A 22,957-nucleotide genomic window follows, 5' to 3' on the forward strand; every position below is an offset into this window, starting at 1 on the left:
CACAAACAGACCCGGAGTTGTGTTTTGTTTCATTCATACATGCTCAACACACAAATGATTTCAGACCTGGTATTGTCAATTTCTACTGAACTAAAGGTACAAGGAGCTGCTAACTTGAAAACTACCGCTTCATGACATCACAAGGTGGACCAGAGCATTTTAAGTTTTGCAGATGTACACAGGATTACTCAAACATGTGAGAATGAAACAAAACACAACTCTAGGTCTGTTTGTGATGAGGAAACAACATTATAACATGACTTAAAGCTCACAAGAGTCCATTTTGTGTAATGTAAGACCTTTAACAACAATTTTTACGCAACACAAACAGACTTCCACTAAAGCAAACAGTGCCCAGACAAGAACTTGAACCAGGGATCTATAGTTCAGGGTAAATGCTTCATCTACTAGTGACTACAAAATGGCGGAACTTAAACATAATTTCCAGTTTCCAGCAAAAGACAAGAAAACGAATAAAAGGAAAAATGAAAAATAAAAAGTGGGCCAGGAAGACATTTGGAAAGATGCAAATACAACTTTTACAACTTCCCAGGCCCGGTTTTCTTCATCTCCATGTCATTGTAGTGTTCCTTTATGTTCGACTAATCAACAATTACAACAATTCCCCACTGACGCACAACTCCGAAGTGCAATTAGAAGAGATGAGGCGCCAAATTCCAGATGATTCCAAACAGCACATACGTATGCAGTTTTCATTTTACCGCTGATCACATTTATTTCAGTGGGTTTTATCACAGTCGTTCGGCGAGTCCAGTGTCGGGAACTACACCGGAAGTTGTCATCGTCTTTCCAAACGTCTTCCTGGTTTGTGACGTAACGTGAATAGAGCCTATTGTAATTTTTCAGAGCAGCATTGCGGTTGCAATTAGAGCAGACCTGGGCATTTTATATCCAAATACAATTAATATTATGCAGAATTAAGTTAAGCCTTTTGGCCCTCCACAATATTTTCTGTTTCTCATGTGGCCCCATGGAAAAAATAATTGCTCACACTTGGATTAGAGTCATGTTTTAAAGATAGAATAGGTAGAAAGGTAGAATTTTGAAATTTCAGAGCTGAAATGATACAGATGATTATAGTGAAGGTGATTGGAGTTTAAAAACACAATGGAGCACTCCCTGTATTACCGCACAACCACAGTGTTTTCTGTTTGAAAGATGAGCTCACTCTAAATCTGCAGGATTTGTGCGTTAAACACATGTGAATGAAACAAAACACAACTCCACGTATGTTCAAAGTTCACAATTTACCTGACAAAAGATTGAAATTTGAACTGAAACAAACACAAGAATCATATTTCAGAACAAGGTTCGTGCGGCTCTAAACTACAGATTTCGCAGGGTTTTTGTTGTTGTCTGTGTAGGAAATGACATTACTTCAAAAACTGTCGCCTTTGTCATTTGCTAATTGCGTTCATTTCATTTCACTTGCCCCATTCCGAGGCTCAAACACTATTATCAAAAGGTCAGAACAGCCAGATATGCCGTGCCAATGGGAACAAATCTGCCAGGACAAGATACTGCTTTTTCCAGAGGGTACTTGAATGTCACACAGCAAACAGCATCATTATGAAAGCCCCAAGACATCAATAGATCCAATATGCACGCCTTTATTAAGTTATGTAAATAAGACGGCGGGAACAGAGCTAAGAGCTATCGTAATAGGATCAGGGATGAATTGGTTCTACCCAAATGACAAATAATTAAGTTTTAAAATAAAGAGGTAAGAAATAAGATTGTGTGCGAGTTGTGATCTAATTAGGAAATACTACAGCAAGGTTTAGAATATTTAATGCTTAAAATACAGCTTGCTACACAAAAATATACTAAAGGGAAGGTCCAGAATTTTGGACATAGGGCCTCATTTCCTAGTGAGCCAGAGTGTTGGAGACGTGTGGAGACACTTTTTAAAATATTCCATCCAGTCCTTGTATTTGCAGAGGTCACTGGTGCTAGGCTAGTGCATGTCTATGGCCATAGTTAGCCTGCCGCTAAAAACAGTCTTACCCACTCCACAAAACACCCAAAGCAAATCTATTATTACACCAGATTCTCCATGTGAATGTCTGTGTTCATAGAATAATGTTTGAAATAAAACCAACCTTGCATTTGAAGGATTTATGTCTGAGCAGCAGCAGTGAGTTGTACTTCCTGATAGAAAGTTTGGCAGCAGTGGACTGATATATGAGAAAATAGTCCCTCAATATGCGACGATTCATGCGATGCAAAGTTAGTTTTATTTCAAACATTATTCTATCAACACAGACATTTACATCGACAGTCTGGTGTAATAATAGATAATAATAGGTGCTGTTTTTGGTGGCAGCATAACTATGGCCATTGACATGCACTAGCCTAGCACCAGTGAATATCTAAAAAAGTGTCTCTACATGTCTCCAACACTCTGGCTAACTAGGAAATGAGGTCCTATGTCCAAAATTTCAGACTGTCCTTTTAACAAAACTATAAGCAGTATGCCCATTTAGACTGAACTGAATAACAGTGCTTAAAAATATAAAGTATTTGTTATTTACTCACAGCTTTCAAAATGCTCCATCTTATGCCATAGTTTAAAGGGCCCATATTACACTTTTTTTATTTATTTATGTTATAATGTTTTTTCCTCCTCACAAACCCTGCATATTTAGTCTGTGTTCTTCTCTCAGACAGAAAACACTTTTTGTAATGTCATATTTTAATACAAGAAGTGCTCCACTGTGTTTTTAAACCTGATACAGCTTCACTAGAATTAGATAATTTCACCACTGAAATTGCCAATCTCTACTGAACAAAACATAAAAGATAGAGATGTTAACTTGAAAACTTTAAACTTTTGCTTCATGACATCACAAGGTGGAACAGAGTGTTTTGAGCTTTGGAAATATAAACAGACCAATAAAAAATGGTCACCCAAACCTTCATGAATGAAACAAATCAGAACTCCAGGTCTGTTTTTGAGGAAGTAACAACATTCCAACGTGGCTAAAATCAAAATTTGATCGAATTCATTTTCTGTGTCAAATGATCTCCAAACTCATATATTTAAATCTTATCTCATATACTCATGTATTTAAAGCTTAACAAAGTTTATTTTGGGATTTTTTTTTATATAAATAAGTATATTTATTTTATTTTTTAAATATACATTTATGGTTTTCTATGTTCTCTATGTTCAGATTATACTTTATTCATTTTATACATCGCAAAACTGCTCTAAGGTACATATTTTTAGCCCATATTTATTTTCAATGTGAAAGTTTTGCATAAATTTGTGTTTTTTGTTTTGTTTTGTTTTTTGCTGAATGCTGAATAAATGCATTGTGTAAGTAAAAAGCAATTGTCTGAATAATTGTGAATTCAATATTGACCAAAATAATTGTGATAATGATTTTTTCGATAATCAAACAGCACTAATCACAAGAGTCAATTTTGAGTAATATCAGACCGTTAAAGGTTCTAATAGACAGTTTACCACCTGCGTCTCTCCTTGGAATGTTCCACAGAATGGCATTTAATTTGCACATCTTGAGAATTACAGCTTGTTTTAATTGGTCAGCACTACTTGTCTCTACGGAAACAGATTTATAGATAGTTAAATGCCACACTGTGGAACTTTTCAAGCACAAGAAATAAGATTATAATATAAAAATAGAATAATAGTCTTAAAAATATAATCACAAACACAAAGTACAGAGTGTTTTGAGAGAGGAACTCATGTGTGAATGAAACGAAACACAACTCAAGTTCTGTTTGTGATGAGGAAATTATAACGTAGATCATAAAATCGTGCAGTATATTGGCCATTTAACATCGACTAAGCCATGTTTTTACTTTCAGTATGTAGTAGCCTAAATGAAATACTCTTCTCCAACTTACTTCGACACTTGAGCGCCTGCGTCTTGACTTGGCAGTTGCACGCGTCGCACCAGTCCTGTCTCACGGCTCTGGCTTCGAACCTGTGACCCTCCCCTCGCTCCGTCTTTACCCGGGGATCCCCCTCCGCGCTCCGGGGAGGAGGTGAAGGGAATATCGCCCAAGCCTGTCTCCGGTGCGGCTCCGTACGCGCCAGCTTCACGACTCCCGTCTTCCCCTGCGTAAGCCTCTCCAAAATCGGCATACGACTTCCACTGTCACCCCTTCCGAGGCTCTCCACATGCCCGTTTGGAGACGCTTTTTCCGGGGAGGTCTTCCTACAAGCTCCCCTGCTGCTGCTAGTGTTGGCTGCGTGTCCGTTGGTCACTACTTCCATAGGTCGCCTCACGGATTTTGCGTTTTTTTGCAAGTCATGATCACCGGGGACGATTTGCCGCGCGCTGTCCTCGAGTCTGTCCAGCGTTGTGCATCCCTCACGCGGCGTCACTCCCCCGTTATCCCCCGCTTGCGATTTGGCACCGCTGTCGCCGACCGAGCTGCGTCTGAAAACCATCTTCTCCCACGACGTCTTCCGCGGGAGTACGGTTTTCTTGACGCCGAAGTGGAGCTGCGGTTCCGGGGTTAAGGCGTGAGGAGGGCCCGGGTGCTGCTGCTGTCCCACCACGCTCACTGAAGCCATTGTCATCGTGCGTAAAGATGCGCGGAGAGAGAAAAGGCGAGAGCGCAGGAGCGTGTGCCGTGTGCCGTGTTTGTGTTTAGGCTGTGTGCGCCCTCGTGGAGAAGTGGGAGTGACGCATCTGACGCAGAGACCGTTAAAACATGTGGGCGAGTGGGTAAAGCGACACGAGGGCGCGCTTTAATCCGCTGCGTGCTCGCGGATTTGTGCGCGCATCACAGACAGCGAGTTGTAATGAATAAATCGTAAACACATGAGTAAAACATGACCATGGACCGATGTGAACCGCATTTTTACACTATTAGGCTATCTGAAAAAAGTTGAGTTTTTTATTAACAGTTGCTATTTAAAGGTGCATTGTGTAACTTTTCTAGTGGAGGGTCTGTTAAACGCTTTTCTACATGAAAATGCCATTGCTTTGTCTGGAATGTTTCACAGTTTAGTATTAACTCTCTTACAACCTTAGGCACATTTTTGTAGATCTCAACTTTTCTTTTTTGTATAACTTTGGCTATTGAGGATTTGCACGTGACGTGATTTAATGTTTTGGTGGCCACACTGGAGGTCAAGATTGGGGTTGATCCAGATGGTGTTATTCAGTTTATTGTCATGGTTCATGTGTGTGGCGGCTGTATTTGCTCATTTTGGTGTTTTATTTTAACATTTGTCGTGTCTGCTTGTAGTTTTGAGTTTTACTGTCTTGATTGTTTGCCCCACCCTAGTGTGTTTCACCTGTGTCTGTGTGCATTTATACCCTGTGTTCTCCTCTGCCCTTTGTTGGTCCATTGTCTCTGTCAGAGTTTCATCTTGTCTCGTGTCATGGCAGTTTAGTGTTGAGTTTTGGATTTTTTTGGATTCATGGATTTGTTATTAAATACTTTAAAGCAGTCCTGCATTTTGGGTCCTCCCTGTTTCTATGTGACAGTTTACAATATAATCATGGCGACTTTAAACAGCCCACATGACATAAAACTGTTCGAAATCTCCAGCTCGTTACATCAGCCATCATTAGAAAGGTATGAAGCTAAAGTCGTCCTCCTGGGTTGTGGAATAGATCCCGATCTAATTCCAATGGACCGCTGTGTTAGTTTAATCAACGTTCGCTCTGTGCCCAACCTCCAGTATCTGTTTTTTCATGTTAGATCTTCTTTCATAGGAAATAAGTGAACGTTTTGCTTTGGCTTTTACTGGTGATGGGGTGTATGTGAATAATGATGGGACATACTCTGGTGAAAGTGGGTTATCATTCTTCATACCTACGAGAAAAAAATTCTTTTGGTATCTATCATGTCATTTACTGTAAAGCCCTTTTTCGTTTGTGTGGACGTGGTCCCTCGCCAGAAATGAAATGTGGACTCCCATCCCTTTGTTTTTTTGGCCGCTATCCACCTCCGTCTGCAACCTTTATCAGCTGGGATCCGATTGATTTGGCAGTTGCACACCAGGCCAAGTTACAGGTCAGATCTATGGAGAGGCGACTCCGCTCACAGTCAGAATGCCTGTTTTTCTAGGTATTTTTGAGCTTTTAAACCACCTGTAGTTGAATAAATGTAAATAATATGCTGGTGTATGTCGAATAAGTTATAAGTAAGTTTTGTATAAGTTATGAGCATGCTGAAGCAAACTGGCATCATCATAGACTGTCAACATATGGGAAGGTTGTCGAAAAATTTTCAGCACGCTTAAAATTTCTCAACGTATGTCAACGTGTGCTTATACGTCCTGAATACGTGGGCCATAAGTTGTAGGTAAGTTATGAGATCACTGACACATGTTCACACATGTTAATTATAAGTTACTTATTAGTCCAAATATGTTGAGATAATGTCTAGTGGTAGCCTGATTCATCAGCCGGTTTCACTTCGTAGAAACTGTCTGAACTCACAGTGTTAGAATTCGTTCGCTCAGCGGTAGGTGGGTACTTTTTTTCATTTAACCAATCACTGTTATTTGCTCGTGACGTATGTAATGCGCCGCTAACGGGGCTAACTGATTTAATAAGCTTTTCCCAAATCCTGTAGGAAGAAGGGCAATAACTTCCTTCTCCTTGATAAAATTCACCAAACATTCTCTTTGTTCTGGCTTTAACTCCTCGATCTCAGGAATCGTTGCCAACACAGAATGTATGGCTCTTTGCTGATTGGCTGGTGCCCGAACTCACACTTCTGGGGTTTTTGTGAACCGTCTAGTGTATTCTGATTCCTGACCTGGTTGCTGGAGAGAAATGAAAATGAACAGAGGCACTAGGTGGTGCCAGACTGGCTAGTCTGGCGTACCCATAACTTATGAGTGACGTGCTTTGAACCTATGCTTAACTTATATCCAACTTATGACGTATGCAGTCGTATTTGACATGTTCCAACGACCACAGAACTTACTGAAAGTGTTTCTAGTTTATAGCTATTGTATAATGGCGTATTGGCAGCGTGTAGGGAAATTGGTGTATAAAAATGGGGAAACCGTCAATACTCCTCCAGAGTTCATAGTGCACCTTTGACATCTTGAAAATGCAAATTAACTTTATGTTAATGTACTTGATCCTCTATAGAGAAGTTAATATTTGGTCACCATTTTTCATTTGATTCATGTTAGTATTGTTTACATAAATTGAATTAACTGGCTGGATAGAATGTAATATTCCACAGTAGAGTATTAAACTTTCCTCTCTCTCCAAGGAGACATGCAGGTGATGCCACAGGACCAAGTACTGTATATAAGTAACTTTATTTTTACAGACAGTACACAAAAGGACATACACCCACAATGCACTACATTCATATATAAGCCCACTAGCAAGCACACACACACACACACACACACACACACACACACACAATTGTAATTCCATTTCTTGTACATATATAATTTTGGTAATTAAAAAAAAAAAAAAAATGCTTCAGTAAATTATGATGAGTGATGATGATGAGTCTTTTATTACACAAAATTGACTCTTGTGAGCTTTAAGGCATTTTATAATGTTGTTACCTCCTCAAAAACAGACCTGGAGTTGTGTTTTGTTTCATTTACACATGTCTGTGTCATCTCCAAAGCTCCAAATGCTCAGTTCCACCTTGTGATGTCATGAAGCAGTAGTTTTCAGTTACCTTTTGTTGGGTTGAAATTATCCAAATGATTCTAGTGAAAGTGTTTGTGTGTTGAACGTGTGAATGAAACAAAACAAAACAGGTTTGTTTGTGATGAAGAAACAACATAATAACACAGATTAGAAAATGGCGTACAGTAACATGAGCCCTGTAAATGGTTGTGTAGGCCTGGCTCTGTAATTGCAGTTACAGCAGTTTGTTGTGTACACTTTAGTTTTCATGTACTTGCGTAACCTGAGCGATTCTGTTCAATAGAAAAATCACACCTTTCACTGTAGTGCGTCATGGTGAGTCAGAAATAAAAGAGGAGTTAAAAAAGTTTCCATCTGATCAAAATTATGTCACAAGAGGAACCACAAAGAGAGGGGACACACAACCTCATTTCAGAAACCATTTATGTACATTTTCAAATAAACCAAAAGTGGAAATAAAGCAGAATGAAACACTTGTAACCCAAATTATATTAAAATTAAAGGTACAATTATACTGAACCAGGACTAAACCAGATCAAAACTAAGACTGAACCAAGACTCAGTGAATTTGAAGTATTGTTTTTAGTTATACACCGCAAAAACTAAAATCTAAGTCAAGTTAAGATGACTTGTATTAAGAAAATTTTATCATGATTTAAGTCATTTTCACGTGACAAAATGATCTTCCAGTGGAACGAGTCTTTTTGTATTTAAAATATGAAAACACATCTTGCTACACTTAAGAAAAATAACTCTTTACACTTAAAATAACTTATAAATGTTGACTGAATGAAGAAAAACACACTTGTTCCAGTGGTAGATCATTTTAATTTTCAAGTTGAATCTACTCAAATGAAGCCAAATGTTCCTCATTCATTCATTCATTCATTTACTTATTTATTTAAAGCAGACATACATTTTTAAATGCAAGATTATAGGTCAAAAACATGAATAACAAGACAGAAGACATAACGTGAAAGTTTTTAGACAAGACAAAAAAAATAAAATAATAATGATAGAAAATAAATAAACAACAATAATTACAACAAAACTTGAATATCTCGGGCAGATCATCACTGTGGACATGACAGATGATGATGATGTGTATAGACAGTGTAGGATGCTCTATGCTCAGGCAAATCCTCTTATGTGCAGGTTTGGTTCTTGTACAAATGATGTAAAGTTGTTCTTGTTTAAATCATATTGTACACTGTTGTACACAGCTCACCTCTGGAATAAAAACAAAAAAGTCAGTTTGCACAGACTGCAGGTGTCTACAGTGACACCTTGCTGTGCTTTTGAGGAGGTCATGATGGACAAGTGCGACTGAGATGTTTGTTTCTGCACAAGTGAAAACTCTGCAAACTGCACTAAGAACTTAATGTACAGTTTTATTTTCAGATTGAACAAATCAGACAATGACATAATAATGTCACTCACAAATATGAGATTCAATGCAATGGGGGGGATTAACGTAAGGGCACCCCCCTTTACTTTCTCTCTTCCCTTCAACATACCAAGAGACTTTAACTTCTTGGGTTTAACTTCTTGGGTAGTAGTAGTATAGTAGAAGTAGAATTAACTTCTTGGGTTCTTTTTAAAGACAATGCAGTAAAGTGTATTTACCTTGTTGACATGTTTCGGCTGCTAGCTGCAAGCATCTTCACCCCGACACGTCACCACCAACACCGGTGACAGTTCTGAAGATGCTTGCAGCTTGCAGCCGAAACATGTCAACAAGGTAAATACACTTTACTGCATTGTCTTTAAAAAGAACCCAAGAAGTTAATTCTACTACTACTACTATACTAATACTCAGTGTTGTGCAATTCACACTTTTCAAACTAGTTCAAAGTTCAGTTCACACTTGTTCAAAGTGAATAGTTCACGTTCATAGTTCACAATTTTAATTTGAACTAGTTCAAAGTTCAGTTCACTTTATATTTAGATGAGATCTGTAAATGAAAGGCTGCATTTATTTTTCAAACTGACTTGTTACAACAACTTTACAAGATACACTGTTGGACAAGTGACTTTAAAACTGTAATGTGTTATTTATGACTTGTTACTGTCATTTCAAAGTCATTTGTTACATTACAATATTACTGTATTTAAAATGTAAAACATTACACGACTATTGCAGCACTTTTAATTTACTCTCACCAAAAGAACTGTTAAGATGCTGAACTTTTGTGCCGTATATGGACTGAAGGACTAAACAGGACTAAACAAACTAACGGACTAAACCAGAACTGAACCAGGACTAAACCCAGGACTGAACAGGTCTAACCAGAACTGAACCAGGACTAAACCAGAACTGAACCAGGTCTAAACCAGGACTAAACAGTCTAAACCAGAACTGAAGCAGGACTAAACCAGGTCTAAACCAGAACTGAACCAGGACTAATCCTGGATTAGAACTTGGAATCTAGGACCGCCCCTGAGAGAACCCCGAGTGCGATCGGGCGTCAGCTGCGTTTATCTCGGTGGAGCGCGGACTTCTGCGTCAGTCCTTTCGCTCAGGATCACGGTCTACGCGGGCGAACCTCCGGCGTTTCACCGCTGCTGATATCGCGGTGATTTTAGCAAATTTGTATGAAGAAAAACGAAAAACCCACCATTTCAATCCAGGTTAAAAAAAGCATTGTGACGCGCGTTACTGACATATGTACCAAGTAAAAATAATACGCGCGCGGAGCAGCACGTCCTGTGCGTGTAGATTTCAGAAAATAGGATCCATCCTATTTTTTGACGCTCTACACGAGCGTAGGCGCGTATCCCCGTCAAAATACACAGAGAGCATGTATCTATTGTATTTGTGCATTTACCATCAGCACATTGTGCTCCCTGGGCAGTTGTGTATCATGTGAAAGAGCCCAGATCCACACAGACTGTTAATTAGTGCTTTGAAATTTACTTTTGAAATCCTTGCGTTTGCCGTGGTCAGCCTGTACAGAAGGTAAATACAAGCAGCTAAACGCGCCCAGTGAAGTTTGATTGACTTCCCATTGAGAGACACAAGAGCCTGTACGTTCCACTAAAGCTGCCGGTGGAGTCGCCTTCGCGTGGACACGCGGCTGTGGTTTCGCGAGGTGAAGTGCGAGCAGATCGTCACTCGTCAAATTCCTTTAACTGAACCCCAACAAGTGACGTACGTCGTTCATCACACATAATTTGAACAAATTCACGTTCAAGTTCTTGATTTACAAAAGTGTTGCGTTCAGTTCAAAGTTCACTGAAAAATGAACCTGTTCAATGAACGCGTTCTTTTGAACTCGTTCATGCACAACACTGCTAATACTAATACTACTACTAATACTACTGGTAGTACTACTACTACTACTACTACTAATACTACTGGTACTACTACTACTACTACTACTACTACTACTAATGCTAATACTAATACTAATACTAATACTAATACTAATACTAATACTACTAATAAATCCACAGTAACTCAAAAAAGGTGTGAAAAGATGTGAAAAGAAACTGACGTTGATGTTAAAACAGATGTTAAAATGTAGTACATTCTTTCTTCATGGAGTCCAAACCAGGCCAAGTCACAAGTCAGATCTGTGGAGAGGCAACCCCGCTCACAGTCAGAATGCCTGTTTCTCTAGGTGTAAGAAAGTTTAATGTCATATTGTGGAACATTCCAGGCAGAGCAATGACATATGTATCCATAGAAAAAAGTTATCAAAGTGCAATCTGAATGTGAATATTGTTTTTAGTTATAGCATAAAAAGTCTAACCCAATGTTAAAATGCTACAGAATCAGGACTAAACCAGGACAAAAGTGTAAAACGAAGCTGAAGTTCAGACAAGTTAAAGTATTGTTTTGAGTTCTATAAATATTTTAACTTGTCTCAAAATTAAACTAAAAAAAACAAACATCTTTCATCTGATCATAGTTAGGCCTGCATCACGGCTCTCTGGGGTTTCCCATCCTACATGTTATTGTCACCGAGTCTGAACTTTGGCTGTGTTGCGTGGGCGGTTCTGAGGCTCTGAAGAGGTGAGAGAAGAACTGTGATTTCCAACGTTACATATTCCTCAACTGCAAAGCGAAAGTGGTAATAGTTACATCATGCAAACTGACAAAAGGGTGACGTGAAAGCAGAAGAGAAGGTCAGATGAGGGCAGAGCAGGTAGAGGAGAGGGTCAGATGGAGCAGAAGAAGCAGAGGAGAAGGTTAGATGAAGCAGAGAAGGTCAAATGGAGCAGAGGAGGAAAAGGAGAGGGTCAGACGGAGCAGATGATGCAGACAGGGTCAAATGGAACAGATGAAGCAGAGAAGCGGGTCAGATGGAACAGAGGAGGAAAAGGAGAGGGTCAGATGGAGCAGAGGAGAGGGTCAGAGGAGCAGAAAATGCAGAGGAGAGGGTCAGATGGAGCAGATGATGCAGAGGAGAGGGTCAGATGGAACAGAGGAGGAAAAGGAGAGGGTCAGATGGAGCAGATGATTGAGGGGAGAAGGTCAGATGAAGTGAAAGAAGCAGAGGAGAGGAGATTGAGCAGAAGAGAAGGTCAGATAAAGAAGAAGATGCAAGAGAGGGTCAGATGGAGCAGAGGAGGAAAAGGAGAAGGTCAGATGAAGCATTAATATGAAAACACACACATTTATAGACAAGTAACTTTATTCCACACAACACGATGCCTCCCCTTTATACAAACAAAGTCATTTTTAACGGATCTTGTGCTGTCAACTGGCCGTGACACATTTACCGCAAGTGAGTGGAACTTTCGATTTTGGCCTGTTAAACCTGGAATACCTGATTTTCAAACAGTAAAACGAGGAAGGGATTTTTTTTTCCTCGCTCTCAGAAACCAGTTGCACATGTCAAGTATTCACACACATTTTGTCATATTCACAGTTATTTAACGACTTTTTCAGACAGCAAAGTGAAGCTTCCAAACGCACACACTCACTTACTTTTTTCTTTACCTTCTTTCTTTTTTGGATGCAAACAGTGTACAGAGGTTTGATTTTGTCACAAATTCAGCTTTTAAAAGACACTCTTTGGTAAAAAACAAACAAACAAACAAACAAAAAAACCCCAACCTGCCTTTAAAGTTCATGATGTGATCTAAAATACACACTGAAAACCAAAACGCCTCTACAACATTTTCATTCCAATCTAACAAAAATCAGGCTGCACAATATGAGAAGATGTGATTTTCGATAACTATGTTTAGTATTACGATAATGAGATTATTGCAACATTTTAACACAATCATTTGACACAACTGAATTTAAAACAAAACTGGGTAAAAAAAAAAAAAATGAAGATAAAACCAAGACCAACCAAGTGTAATGAGCTTAATAAGGAAAACCATGAATCATCTGCCGTTTGTCCATTTTACTTTCCAAAAACAGTACTGTATTTTTCAGACTATGAGTTGCACTTTTTTTCATGTTTTGGGTTTTCCCTGTGACGTATATATTAAAATGTTCACACTGACACGAGAGGGCGCACTAGGCTTGTGTGTCACTATTTGTTACTCCTATTCTGTACCACTGTTACTTTGCACTCTACTGCGCATGTCTGCTGCAAAAAGAGCCTCTGTCCTGCAGCTAATAGTGAAATATTCAGCCAAAAAAGGTAATCGAGCAGCAGAAAGAAAGTTTGGAGTGAGCGAGAAACTTGTGAGGCACTGGAGGAAAGCGGTGATGGAGAACACAGCTTCATGACAACTGGGAAGGTGCATCATGTAACTTTCCTGGAAGTCACTGGATGGATGGACAAAGTCTGGACTTCAGTGACATCGAAACCATCCTGTTGGGATTCAGAAAAGCCGGAATAATTGTAACTGGAACTGATGCTGAGTCTGACGACAGCGACACAGAAGAGGAATCAGTGCTCTGTTTACCTCCAGAGTTGTTCAGAAGTGACACTGAGGATGAAGAATTCAATGGATTTAGTGATTTGGAGTGAGATGGAGAGTTTGGTAAACTTGTTCTGTTCTGTTGTTTATGTTATAGTTTATCTGAAGAACTGTTCATATGTGATGTTAACAGTCTGTTGTTCTCTGTTCTATTGTTACTTACTAGAACTTGACTTTCAAGATGAAATGTTGGTTCCTGGTCTCTGATTTTATAAAATAAATTTCCTCTAAAAAGTATGAATTATAGTCCGGAGCAATTTATAGTCTGAAAAATACGGTACATGTCTGTAAAACTGAGAACTTTGTTGATTATTGCATTAGCTAATATTACAATTGATACTTTGTCATCAGCATTCCCTGAGGATGTGGTGCTAACTGTAGGCACTGCTCTGTCTGAAGCTCTGTTACTTAAATTAGACTTTAATCTGAGCTTTGTTTTAACACACCTGACCAGAAAGAACCATCTTAGCTGGAACTACACTACAGTGAGATGATTTTGTACTGTTAAAGAAGTCCTTTTTGAAAATGAGTCAAAAGCTTTTCAGTTAATCATTTTCACCTACAGTATTTTACTAGAAATCTTGAACATTTGTACTGATCACAGGTTCCTGAAAATGTACTAAAAAATGTAAATCCACGTTGTAGTTTTTCTTGAGTTTCAGACAATTTAAAACATCTTTGCTCATAAGTGCACTGAGTCATCATGGAAACTATTGAACATTCCGCCATAGACATACATGTAGAACACTCCCAACACTGCAAAGTATCAGTATTGACATTTCTACGAGATATTGCGCAGCCCTAAACATATACGGCACAAAAAAATAGCTGAGTCACAGTAAAAGAAAGTCTTCAAACTCCATATCTCCATAGTTCATCCGTCCACGCTCCCATTAGAGAAGCATACAGCTGTAATGAGGTTACTATTGAGTTGCTATAGTCCACTAACCATTTCCTCCTGCGCTGTTCTGTGCGTCTTCAAACTCACATTTCATCGATCGAATGTGGACGCTTCCTGTGGTAATGTTATAGTCTGTAAGTGATCCCAGGCTCCTTCTTCTTATAGAGGACGCAGCGAGGAAAGTGGGTAAAACTATTGTGTCCATGTTAGGTCAAACGCGTAGGTCAGAGTGTGGAGGGTCTGCCGTCAGGTCCCGCAGACGTCATGGCTCCCAAACTGAAGGAAAAGATTCAGAGGAGATGTAATTGGACACTAAGAGCAATCACATTATCCACTTATAATGAACCAACCAATTCATAATTTATGAACTTTCAAACTCTGAAATTTTACGATTTAACTGACCTTTACACGCTGATGTTTTTTTTGTCAAAATCTCTATAGAAAATCCTTGTATCATTTGTTCATTCATTGTTCAAAATAAAACCAAAAATAAGAAAATGAAAAAACAACAATTTTCTTCATTTATTATAGACCGGGACTGAGCCCGGGACTAAGCTCGGAACTGAGACCAGGACTAGACAGGGACTGAGACTGAGACTGGGACCTGACCAGGACCAGACCACGGCAGAGACCAGGACTGAGACCAGGACCAGACAGGGACTGAGCCCGGGACTAAGCTCGGGACTGAGACCAGGACTGAGACCGCTTTAGTCCTGGTTTAGTCCTGTTTAGTCCTGGTTTAGTACTGGTTCAGTTCTGGTTTAGTCCTGTTTTAGTTCTAGTTTAGACATGGTTTAGTCCTGGTTTAGTCCTGTTTAGTCCTGGTTTAGTACTGGTTCAGTTCTGGTTTAGTCCTGTTTTAGTTCTAGTTTAGATGTGGTTTAGTCCTGGTTTAGACCTGTTTTAGTCCTGTTTTAGTCCTAGTTCAGTTCTGGTTTAGTTCTGTTTTAGACCTGGTTTAGACCTGGTTTAGTCCTGGTTTAGTCCTGGTTTAGACCTGGTTTAGTCCTGGTTTAGTCTGTATGTGGTGCAAAAGTCCGGCATCGCAGTTTAAGTCACGTAAACGGGAAACAGTCGTTATCCGTTTTTTCCATTGTTCATTTAAACACAAAATCGAAAACTGAAAAAACAAATCATCATCTGTTTTTTTCATTTTGGTTTTGGAGACAAATAATAAAGAAAATAGTTACTGTTTTGTTTTCTTATTTTTGGTTTTATTTTGAAAAACGAAAGAATGAATAATACACAGATTACAGAATGTCTAAAATCCGAAATAGCCAATATGAGTTTAGAGGTTTGGCCATGTTTATAAAAAATAAAAACAGAATAAATATTATGAAATGTAGAATATCTGTTAAAGAGGTGGACTTTTGGAATAGTTGTACAGAAGAAATTGTGTATCACTCTCTTCCACTTTAAAAAAAGGTTTAAATGTTCTCTGGGCAGATACATGAATTACGATACTTATTTGTGCTATAGTACTTTGCTGTATTGTTACTATATTGTCTTTTGCTATCTTTATGAATATGAATGATGCTGAAGGCCACCACACACTACAGGATTTTTCGGTCTTAAACATTTTTTAAATGTATGAGAATTAAAATCTCCAATCACAAAGACTGCAGTGGGATCTGTCTGCAAACCACAGGATATAAAGCTCAGAGTGACCGCGTCAGCTGTTTCCTGTCTACAGTAAAACCACTCACTTTGAGACTCTTAAGTGTTCAAACGATCAGAGCAGTGCACTTCTAGTTTAGATACAAGTCAAACTGTATTATTATTTGTGAAATGTGGTGCAAAACCTCAGATACATGATTTTTAAAGCATAAAAGATTGGAGATAAAAGTGCACAGGAAGAAGAGTCACTATTGTTAATCTGCAGCTTCACCTCAGTCCATAAACAGACACACGTGAGGAACTACTCTCGCCATTTTACTTTCAAAGAACACCTCAAATTGCATTAATAGCACGGTTTTGTGGACTGGATGTCATTATTTGCAGTGGACTATTTCTATGGATAATATGGATGAGATGCTGCACTTTAAATTTATGACTGTATGAGAGGTGAGGAATAGTCTTCTCATTATTTTCGCTATATCCCGAGTTTGTATCTTGTGCCTCTGTGTCCGTCACTCCTCTGGCTGTTACTGTAGCCTTGCTGATGTTTGGTGGTCACGATCTGACAGTTACACCACACACATGAGTAGCACAGCAGCTTCAAAATCGCACACAAAGAAAAAAGTCAAGTTATGCATTCTCAAACTTGGGAGAAGAAATCGCAGCCAAAATCGGGCAAATTCTCCTGTAGTGTGTGGCGGCCTTTAGACACCAAAACCTTTCTGGTCTTTTTGCATGTTAAATATGACTTTCTTTCTTGAATAACATCAAGTTATTAATGTGACCCAAATAAACTAATCAATCATTCCATTTGTGGTTATAAAAAGTGTTCAAAATTTTCAGTTTAAATGCGCCTGACCTCTCGATGATGTTGTTGTTGCACTGTAGTTCTCGCACCAAAATCTCCATCTCATCCTTGAGCTGGTGCATCCTAAAACAGATGAAAAATTAGAAAAGCAAGTCTTATGTAGCTTCTATGGACACTCAAATTGATTCACATTGCACTGTAGCACATTCACTCTCTACACTTGTTGGTAGTGTAGCTCAAATTCAATTTACTTATTGACTCACCAACTGCTTTTCTGACCACAAGAAATCCTACACTATATATATATACTCAGGGAAGGAGGGTGAAGTGTCTTGCCCAGTGACACGACAACAACATTCACTACCTGCAGCTGAGACAGAACCACCAGACGTCCCATAATAATAGGTCTATTCTACCATCTAATTCATTCTACCTATAGACCTTTTCCCCAAAATGACACAGGAGAAAAGGTGCATTGCGTAACATTTCTGGTGTTGGGTATGCCTGTCTATTTGTCCCCATGGAGATGCTACTGCTTTGCTCAGATAATGTTATTATGACTTGTCTATCTCCATGGAGACAAATAGATAGCAGAAAAGTTACGCAACTTTAATTATAGACATGCTTCACGGTTCTACTGGCTCAAGCCTGCCCAAGCCATTTCCAGCAGTTAAATTGTGTATTAAAATGATACTGTCTACTCTTTTAGCAGGTGAGTGTTCAAAAACCAAGCTAGTTTTAATTTCATTTTGAATTAACAATTCATTTCCCTTTTTACGGGTAACATCGTATGTGCTGTTAGCCTGATTCATCAGCCAGTTTCACTTTGTAGAAACCGTCTGACCTCGCAGCATTAGAATTTGTTCGCTCGACAGTATGGAAGGTACTTTTTTATTTAACCAATCGTTGCTATTTGGTCGTGACGTATGTAATGCGCTGCTAACGGGGCTAACTGGTATATTAAGCTTTTCCCAAATCCCGTAGGAAGAAGGACAATAACGTCTTTTCCCCTTGATAAAATTCACCAAACATTCTCTTTATTGCGGCTTTAAATCCTCAATCTCAGAACTGTTGACAACACAGAATGTATGGCTTTTTGCTGATTGGCTGGTGCTTGGACTCGCACTTCCGGGGTTTTTGCGAACCGTCTAGTGTATTCTGATTCCTGACCTAGTCGCTGGAGAGAAATTAAATTGAGCGGAGGCACTAGGTGGTGCCACCCTGGCTAGGATAGAACTACCAGACATCCTGAAATAATATGCCCATTCTACCTAATATCTATCTAATTCATTCTATTTATAGACCTTTTTTCCAAACTGACATAGGAGAAAAGGTGCATTGTGTAACTTTTCTGGTTTTTGGGGTTTGCCCGTCTATTTGTCCCCATGAAGATGCTATTGCTTTGCTCAGATATGTTCTTATGACTTTCCTATCTCCATGGAGACAAATAGATAGCAGAAAAGTTGCACAACACACCTTTAAATATAGACCTGCTTCACGGTTCTACAACTAGCAGTTACTACGTGTATTAAAATGTTACTGTCTACTCTTTTAGCAGGTGAGTATTCAAAAACCAAGCTAGTTTTAATTTTATTTTGATTCATTCACTTTTTATGTGTAACATCGTATGTGGTGTTACAAACCTGGAAACCATTTGGTCCTTGTCTTTTGTTGCGATGCCAGTCAGATGCAAAGATTTATCTGAGTGGAGCGAAAAGATGGATCTATCTAAACTCTGTGAATAGAAAGAAATTAAGTATTAAAAGAATGTTGTGTGATGAATCATCTGTGGGTTTGTGAAAATGGACCTTGTACTGTTTCTTCTCAGACATCTCCAGATCGGCCAAAAGTCCAGAGGAGAACGAGTGGAAGTCCTGCAGACGGATCTGCATCTCCTGAAGTACGCTGAAGGAACAGTAGGGTAAAGGTACAGGGAAACTAAAAAAAACTTAAAGCTCATTGTCATTTATTTTTTTCAACTGTTTAAAGGTGCATTCTGTAACTTTTCTGGTGGAGGGCCTGTATTTTTTTTTTAAATACTTTTCTCCATGGAGATTTTTTGCTTTGTCTGGAATGTTTCACGACAGTATGGCATAAAATCTTCATGGAGACCAAACCAGACCAAGTTCCAAGTTAGATCTGTGGAAAGGGGACCCCGCTCACAGACTGAATGTATGTTTTTCTTTGTTTTTGTTTTTGTTTTGTTTTGGTTTTTTTTTTGTTGTTTTTTCTGTGGAACATTCCAGGCAGAGCAATGACATATCGGTAAAAAAGCAGTTGACAGACCCCCAACCAAAAAGTTACATAGTGCAACTTTAAGTATTCATATTGATACTTTGAAGTGACACAACACTGGGGGTGTTCTACATGTATGACTATGGTGGCATGTTCAGCAGTTCAGCACAGCGACATAATGCATTAGCACAGGTGTCCCCAACCAATGGGCTGGGGACCGGTACTGGGCCATGGGTCGTTTGGTACCGGGGCCGCGGAAAAAGCGTGAACCTCCCCTCCCATGCACCGTGTGGACCGTTCCCCCCTCCTGTACATCGTGTGGACCGTCTGACAGCCCCCCTCCCCTACACCGCGCAGACCGTCCTCCCTCCTGTACGCCGCATGGGCTGCACCACTAAACCAGAACTAAACCAGGTCTATACTAGGACTAAACCAGGTTTAAAACAGGTCTAAAAACAGGTCAAAAACAAGGTCTAAAACAGATCTAAAACCAGGACTAAAACAGGATTTAGCCAGGACTTAACCATGCTGCATGGACCGCACACCGTGCCTCCTCCCATACACCCTCCCCTCCAATGCCCTCTGGTCCGCGAAATATTGTCTGATATAAAACTGCTCCGTGGCGCAAAAAGGTTGGGGACCACTGCATTAGTAAACACGGCCAAAAAGTTTTAAGATTATCTAAAAATTTATGACTTGCACCTTTTTTGTTGAAAATGAAACTTCTAAACAGGACCATGAACGCTTGTATAGATCAAAGGTTTCTGAAAATATGCTGTTTAAATTCATTTTGTATTTTTTCTTGAGTTTTCAGACAATCTTAAAACTTCTTTGGGAGTGTTCGCTAATGTGTACACTGTGTCACCACGGTAACTGCTGAACATTCCATCATACAAATACACGCACAGCACCCCCAGCTTCCTAAACTATCTCTATCAGTCCTGAGGATCGCAGACGGCCTCACCTGCTCCATGTTTTTGTGGCCGCCTGCAGCTCCCTGTATTTCAGCACACAGTCTTCTCTGAACAGCACCTTCACTTTCTTTATGTTGGAGGCCAGTTGGATTCTGGGAAATCAGAGCCAAGCTGATTAAACAACAGCTATTACACTGGAGTACATCGGAGAAAACTTATACACAACACTCACTTTTCAAACTTGTGGATCTGCTCGTCGTTATATGGCAACTCTGTGGAATTAAATAAAGGAGATGAAGTAGTACTGCAATATGAAAACACTTGTACTACCATCAGATGCATCACTTGTGCTTAGTACTAGTAAATATTTTGTGTTTTATTCTGAAACTTACTTCCGATCATCCTGTCCTTTCTGTACTGTTGGTGGACAGTCACAATCTTCTGCAGCAGCATCTCCATTTTCTGAACACTGAAAAAGAAAAGGAGGAGAGAACGATGGAGGAGGGAGAGAGGAGAGATAGACAGGAATATAGAGAAAGAAAGAGAGGAGGGAGAGAGTGAAGGAGACAACATGGGCAGAGCGGTAGAGGAAAAAATAAAAAGAACTGTTAATACTTAGCCGTTTAATTATTTTAGATGTTATTTATTTTCATTTGTCCATATAGTTAGTTCTTGTACCTCTTGTCATTGTCCAGTATCTCTGAGTGTTTGGCCTGTTCGATCAGGAGATGGTCCAGTCTGTCCTGGAACTCCTGGATCCCAGACGAGTAAATGGGCAAGTGCTCATGGACCTAAAGATTAAGAAGACATAAAATAAAAGTCATCGAAATATTACAGCTTTTTACAGAAATGTACAACTATTACAACAAAGAGGAAAGTAATTCAACATTTTGATTGAGGTAACTCTAAAAACTGAGCAAGAAGGAAGTAGTAGTAGTGAAACCCACTTTTATTCTTTGACTTATAACACTGCGAGAATTGTGTGGTCCTTTGTGTCTTTAATTTTATTTATTTATTTAACTTATTTAGTAATATTTTATAATTTTAATGGTTTTGCTTTTATTAGATTTTACTGATTTTATTGTTTTAGGACTGGCATGACCACATTTTAGCAATTTACCTTTTTGTATTGTCTTCATTTTATGATCTCAGTCAGTGTTGGGAGTAACGTGTTATAAAAAGTAATAAATTACTGTAATCTATTGCTTTTTGCTGTAACGCAGTAATGTTACAGCATTACAGGGAAAAATCGCATTTTGTGGACACCCTGCTCCATGGGCCTGGGGTTCTCTCAGGGGAGGTCCTAGATTCCAAGTCCTAGTCCAAGATTAGTCCTGGTTTAGACCTGGTTTAGACCTGGCTTAGTCCTGGTTCAGTCCTGGTTCAGTTCTGGTTTAGTTCTGGTTTAGTCCACATATGGTGCAAAAGTTTGGCATTTTTGCTCGCTGATTGTTATTTGATGATCAGCGATGGTTATTTTGTTGAGAGTAACTTAAAGTACTTCAGTAGTCGTGTAATGTCTTTCATTTTAAATGCAGTAATATTATAATGTAACAAAATACTTTGAAATGACAGTAACAAGTCATAAATAACACATTACAGTTTTGAAGTAACTTGCCCAACTGTAGTAGTAAGACCCACTTTTATTCTCTGGCTTTTAACACTGCGAGAATTGTGTGGTCCTCTGTGTCTTTTATATTTTATTTATCTTACTTATTTATGGCTATTTTATGATTTTTAATGGTCTTGCTTTTATTTACTGGTTTTATTGTTTTAGGACTGGTATGACCGCATTTTAGCAATTTACCTTTTTGTTGTTTTCATTTTATGATCTCAGTGCAATACTTTGGAAACACTTTGTTTGTAAAATGTGCTATATAAATAAAGTGGATTTGGATTTAGATTTAGTAGTAGTAGTAATAGTAATAAAAGTACTCACACCATTTACCACTGGAACTCACCTGGTGAAGCTTTTGACTGGTGTCTGCAGAATCTACATTGAAGCCACTAAAAATAAAATAAATGAAGTCTTATAATAAATGCATAATCATCACGCTAAAACAATGAGGTCTGCCACCTGCTTGATTCTATGGAGATAATATTTTTACTGGGAATGTTCCACAGTATGGCATTAAAACTAAAGCTCCTATATTATACGGAACTTGTCTCTTGTGAGCTTTAAATCGTGTTAAAGTGTTGTTTCCTCCTAAAAAACAGACCTGGACTTGTGTTTCGTTTCATTCACACATTTGAGTAACTTTTTATTTTTATTCTGTCTGTTTGTGATGAGGAAACAACATTATAAATAACATAGATCAGAAAATATCATAATACAGGCCCTTTAACCACAGAAATATTCCTACATTATTGACAGCTGATACTCACAGTGCATGTATTCTTTGTTCGACGTTAAAACAGGATTGCAATCTTAAGGTGATCTTTGAAATACTGTACATGGCTTCTTTACACTCCCCTCGTAACTTCATTCTGAGGAAAATACAATTAAATACATTGAAGAAACAGTTAAAACAATGAAATCATGTTAATACTTAAGTGTTTTAGATTCTTACATATAGCAGTAATATCCTTGTAATAGCAGATCTCGATGTAAGTGCAGCATTTTCACTATTCGAAGATACTGATGAACAACTCCGACTATCACCTGAAGAAAGAAAGTGTTTTTGGACTTGTGGTTTATACGTTTATTTGTCCAAAGAGAAGATTTGAATAAGAGAATTACCTTTGTAAAAGTGTAGTCTGCAAAAACGTCAAATTTAGATGGGATGACTGGAGACTCAGCTATAGAACAAAAGACAAAAAGAATTCAAATTTCACTAGTTAAACTAATGCTCTCACTAATACAACTTACTGAACATTTTACAGTTAATGAATGAATACAATACACATTTTATTTTGACATTTTTCCAAATTTGAATGTTTTTGTGCA

The 22,957-nt window shown here is 38.7% G+C and overlaps 2 protein-coding genes across 3 annotated transcripts in view; both read right to left on the reverse strand.

The window, feature by feature from the left end:
• rassf5 (Ras association domain family member 5) overlaps positions 1-4,697 on the reverse strand; it is a 98,587-nt gene extending 93,890 nt beyond the window's left edge. Inside the window, exon 1 of the mRNA XM_055160454.1 lies at positions 3,898-4,697. Coding sequence (XP_055016429.1) covers positions 3,898-4,579 — 682 coding nt within the window. The 5' untranslated portion in view covers positions 4,580-4,697. The remainder of the gene's footprint in view (positions 1-3,897) is intronic.
• The window catches only part of ikbke (inhibitor of nuclear factor kappa B kinase subunit epsilon), a 257,205-nt gene that overhangs the window by 219,805 nt on the left and 14,443 nt on the right, over positions 1-22,957 (reverse strand). Inside the window, exons 10-21 of one of the 2 annotated variants that reach the window (XR_008633096.1) lie at positions 22,751-22,809; positions 22,581-22,672; positions 22,396-22,497; positions 21,972-22,017; positions 20,689-20,801; positions 20,403-20,479; positions 20,243-20,282; positions 20,061-20,162; positions 18,670-18,766; positions 18,505-18,596; positions 16,913-16,984; positions 14,156-14,712 (exon numbers count right to left, since the gene is read on the reverse strand). Coding sequence is in view for 1 of the 2 variants with exons in the window: in XM_020920196.2 (XP_020775855.2) it covers positions 14,661-14,712; positions 16,913-16,984; positions 18,505-18,596; positions 18,670-18,766; positions 20,061-20,162; positions 20,243-20,282; positions 20,403-20,479; positions 20,689-20,801; positions 21,972-22,017; positions 22,396-22,497; positions 22,581-22,672; positions 22,751-22,809 (944 nt within the window). In the remaining variant the exon portion in view is untranslated. Of the gene's footprint in view, positions 1-12,268; positions 14,713-16,912; positions 16,985-18,504; positions 18,597-18,669; positions 18,767-20,060; positions 20,163-20,242; positions 20,283-20,402; positions 20,480-20,688; positions 20,802-21,971; positions 22,018-22,395; positions 22,498-22,580; positions 22,673-22,750; positions 22,810-22,957 lie in introns of those variants that run through there. The other variant, XM_020920196.2, reaches the window with a different exon arrangement.

Source organism: Boleophthalmus pectinirostris, unplaced genomic scaffold (genome assembly GCF_026225935.1).
Source record: "Boleophthalmus pectinirostris isolate CB_2022bp ecotype Guang Dong unplaced genomic scaffold, ASM2622593v1 HiC_scaffold_3, whole genome shotgun sequence".
NCBI lineage: Eukaryota > Metazoa > Chordata > Actinopteri > Gobiiformes > Gobiidae > Boleophthalmus > Boleophthalmus pectinirostris.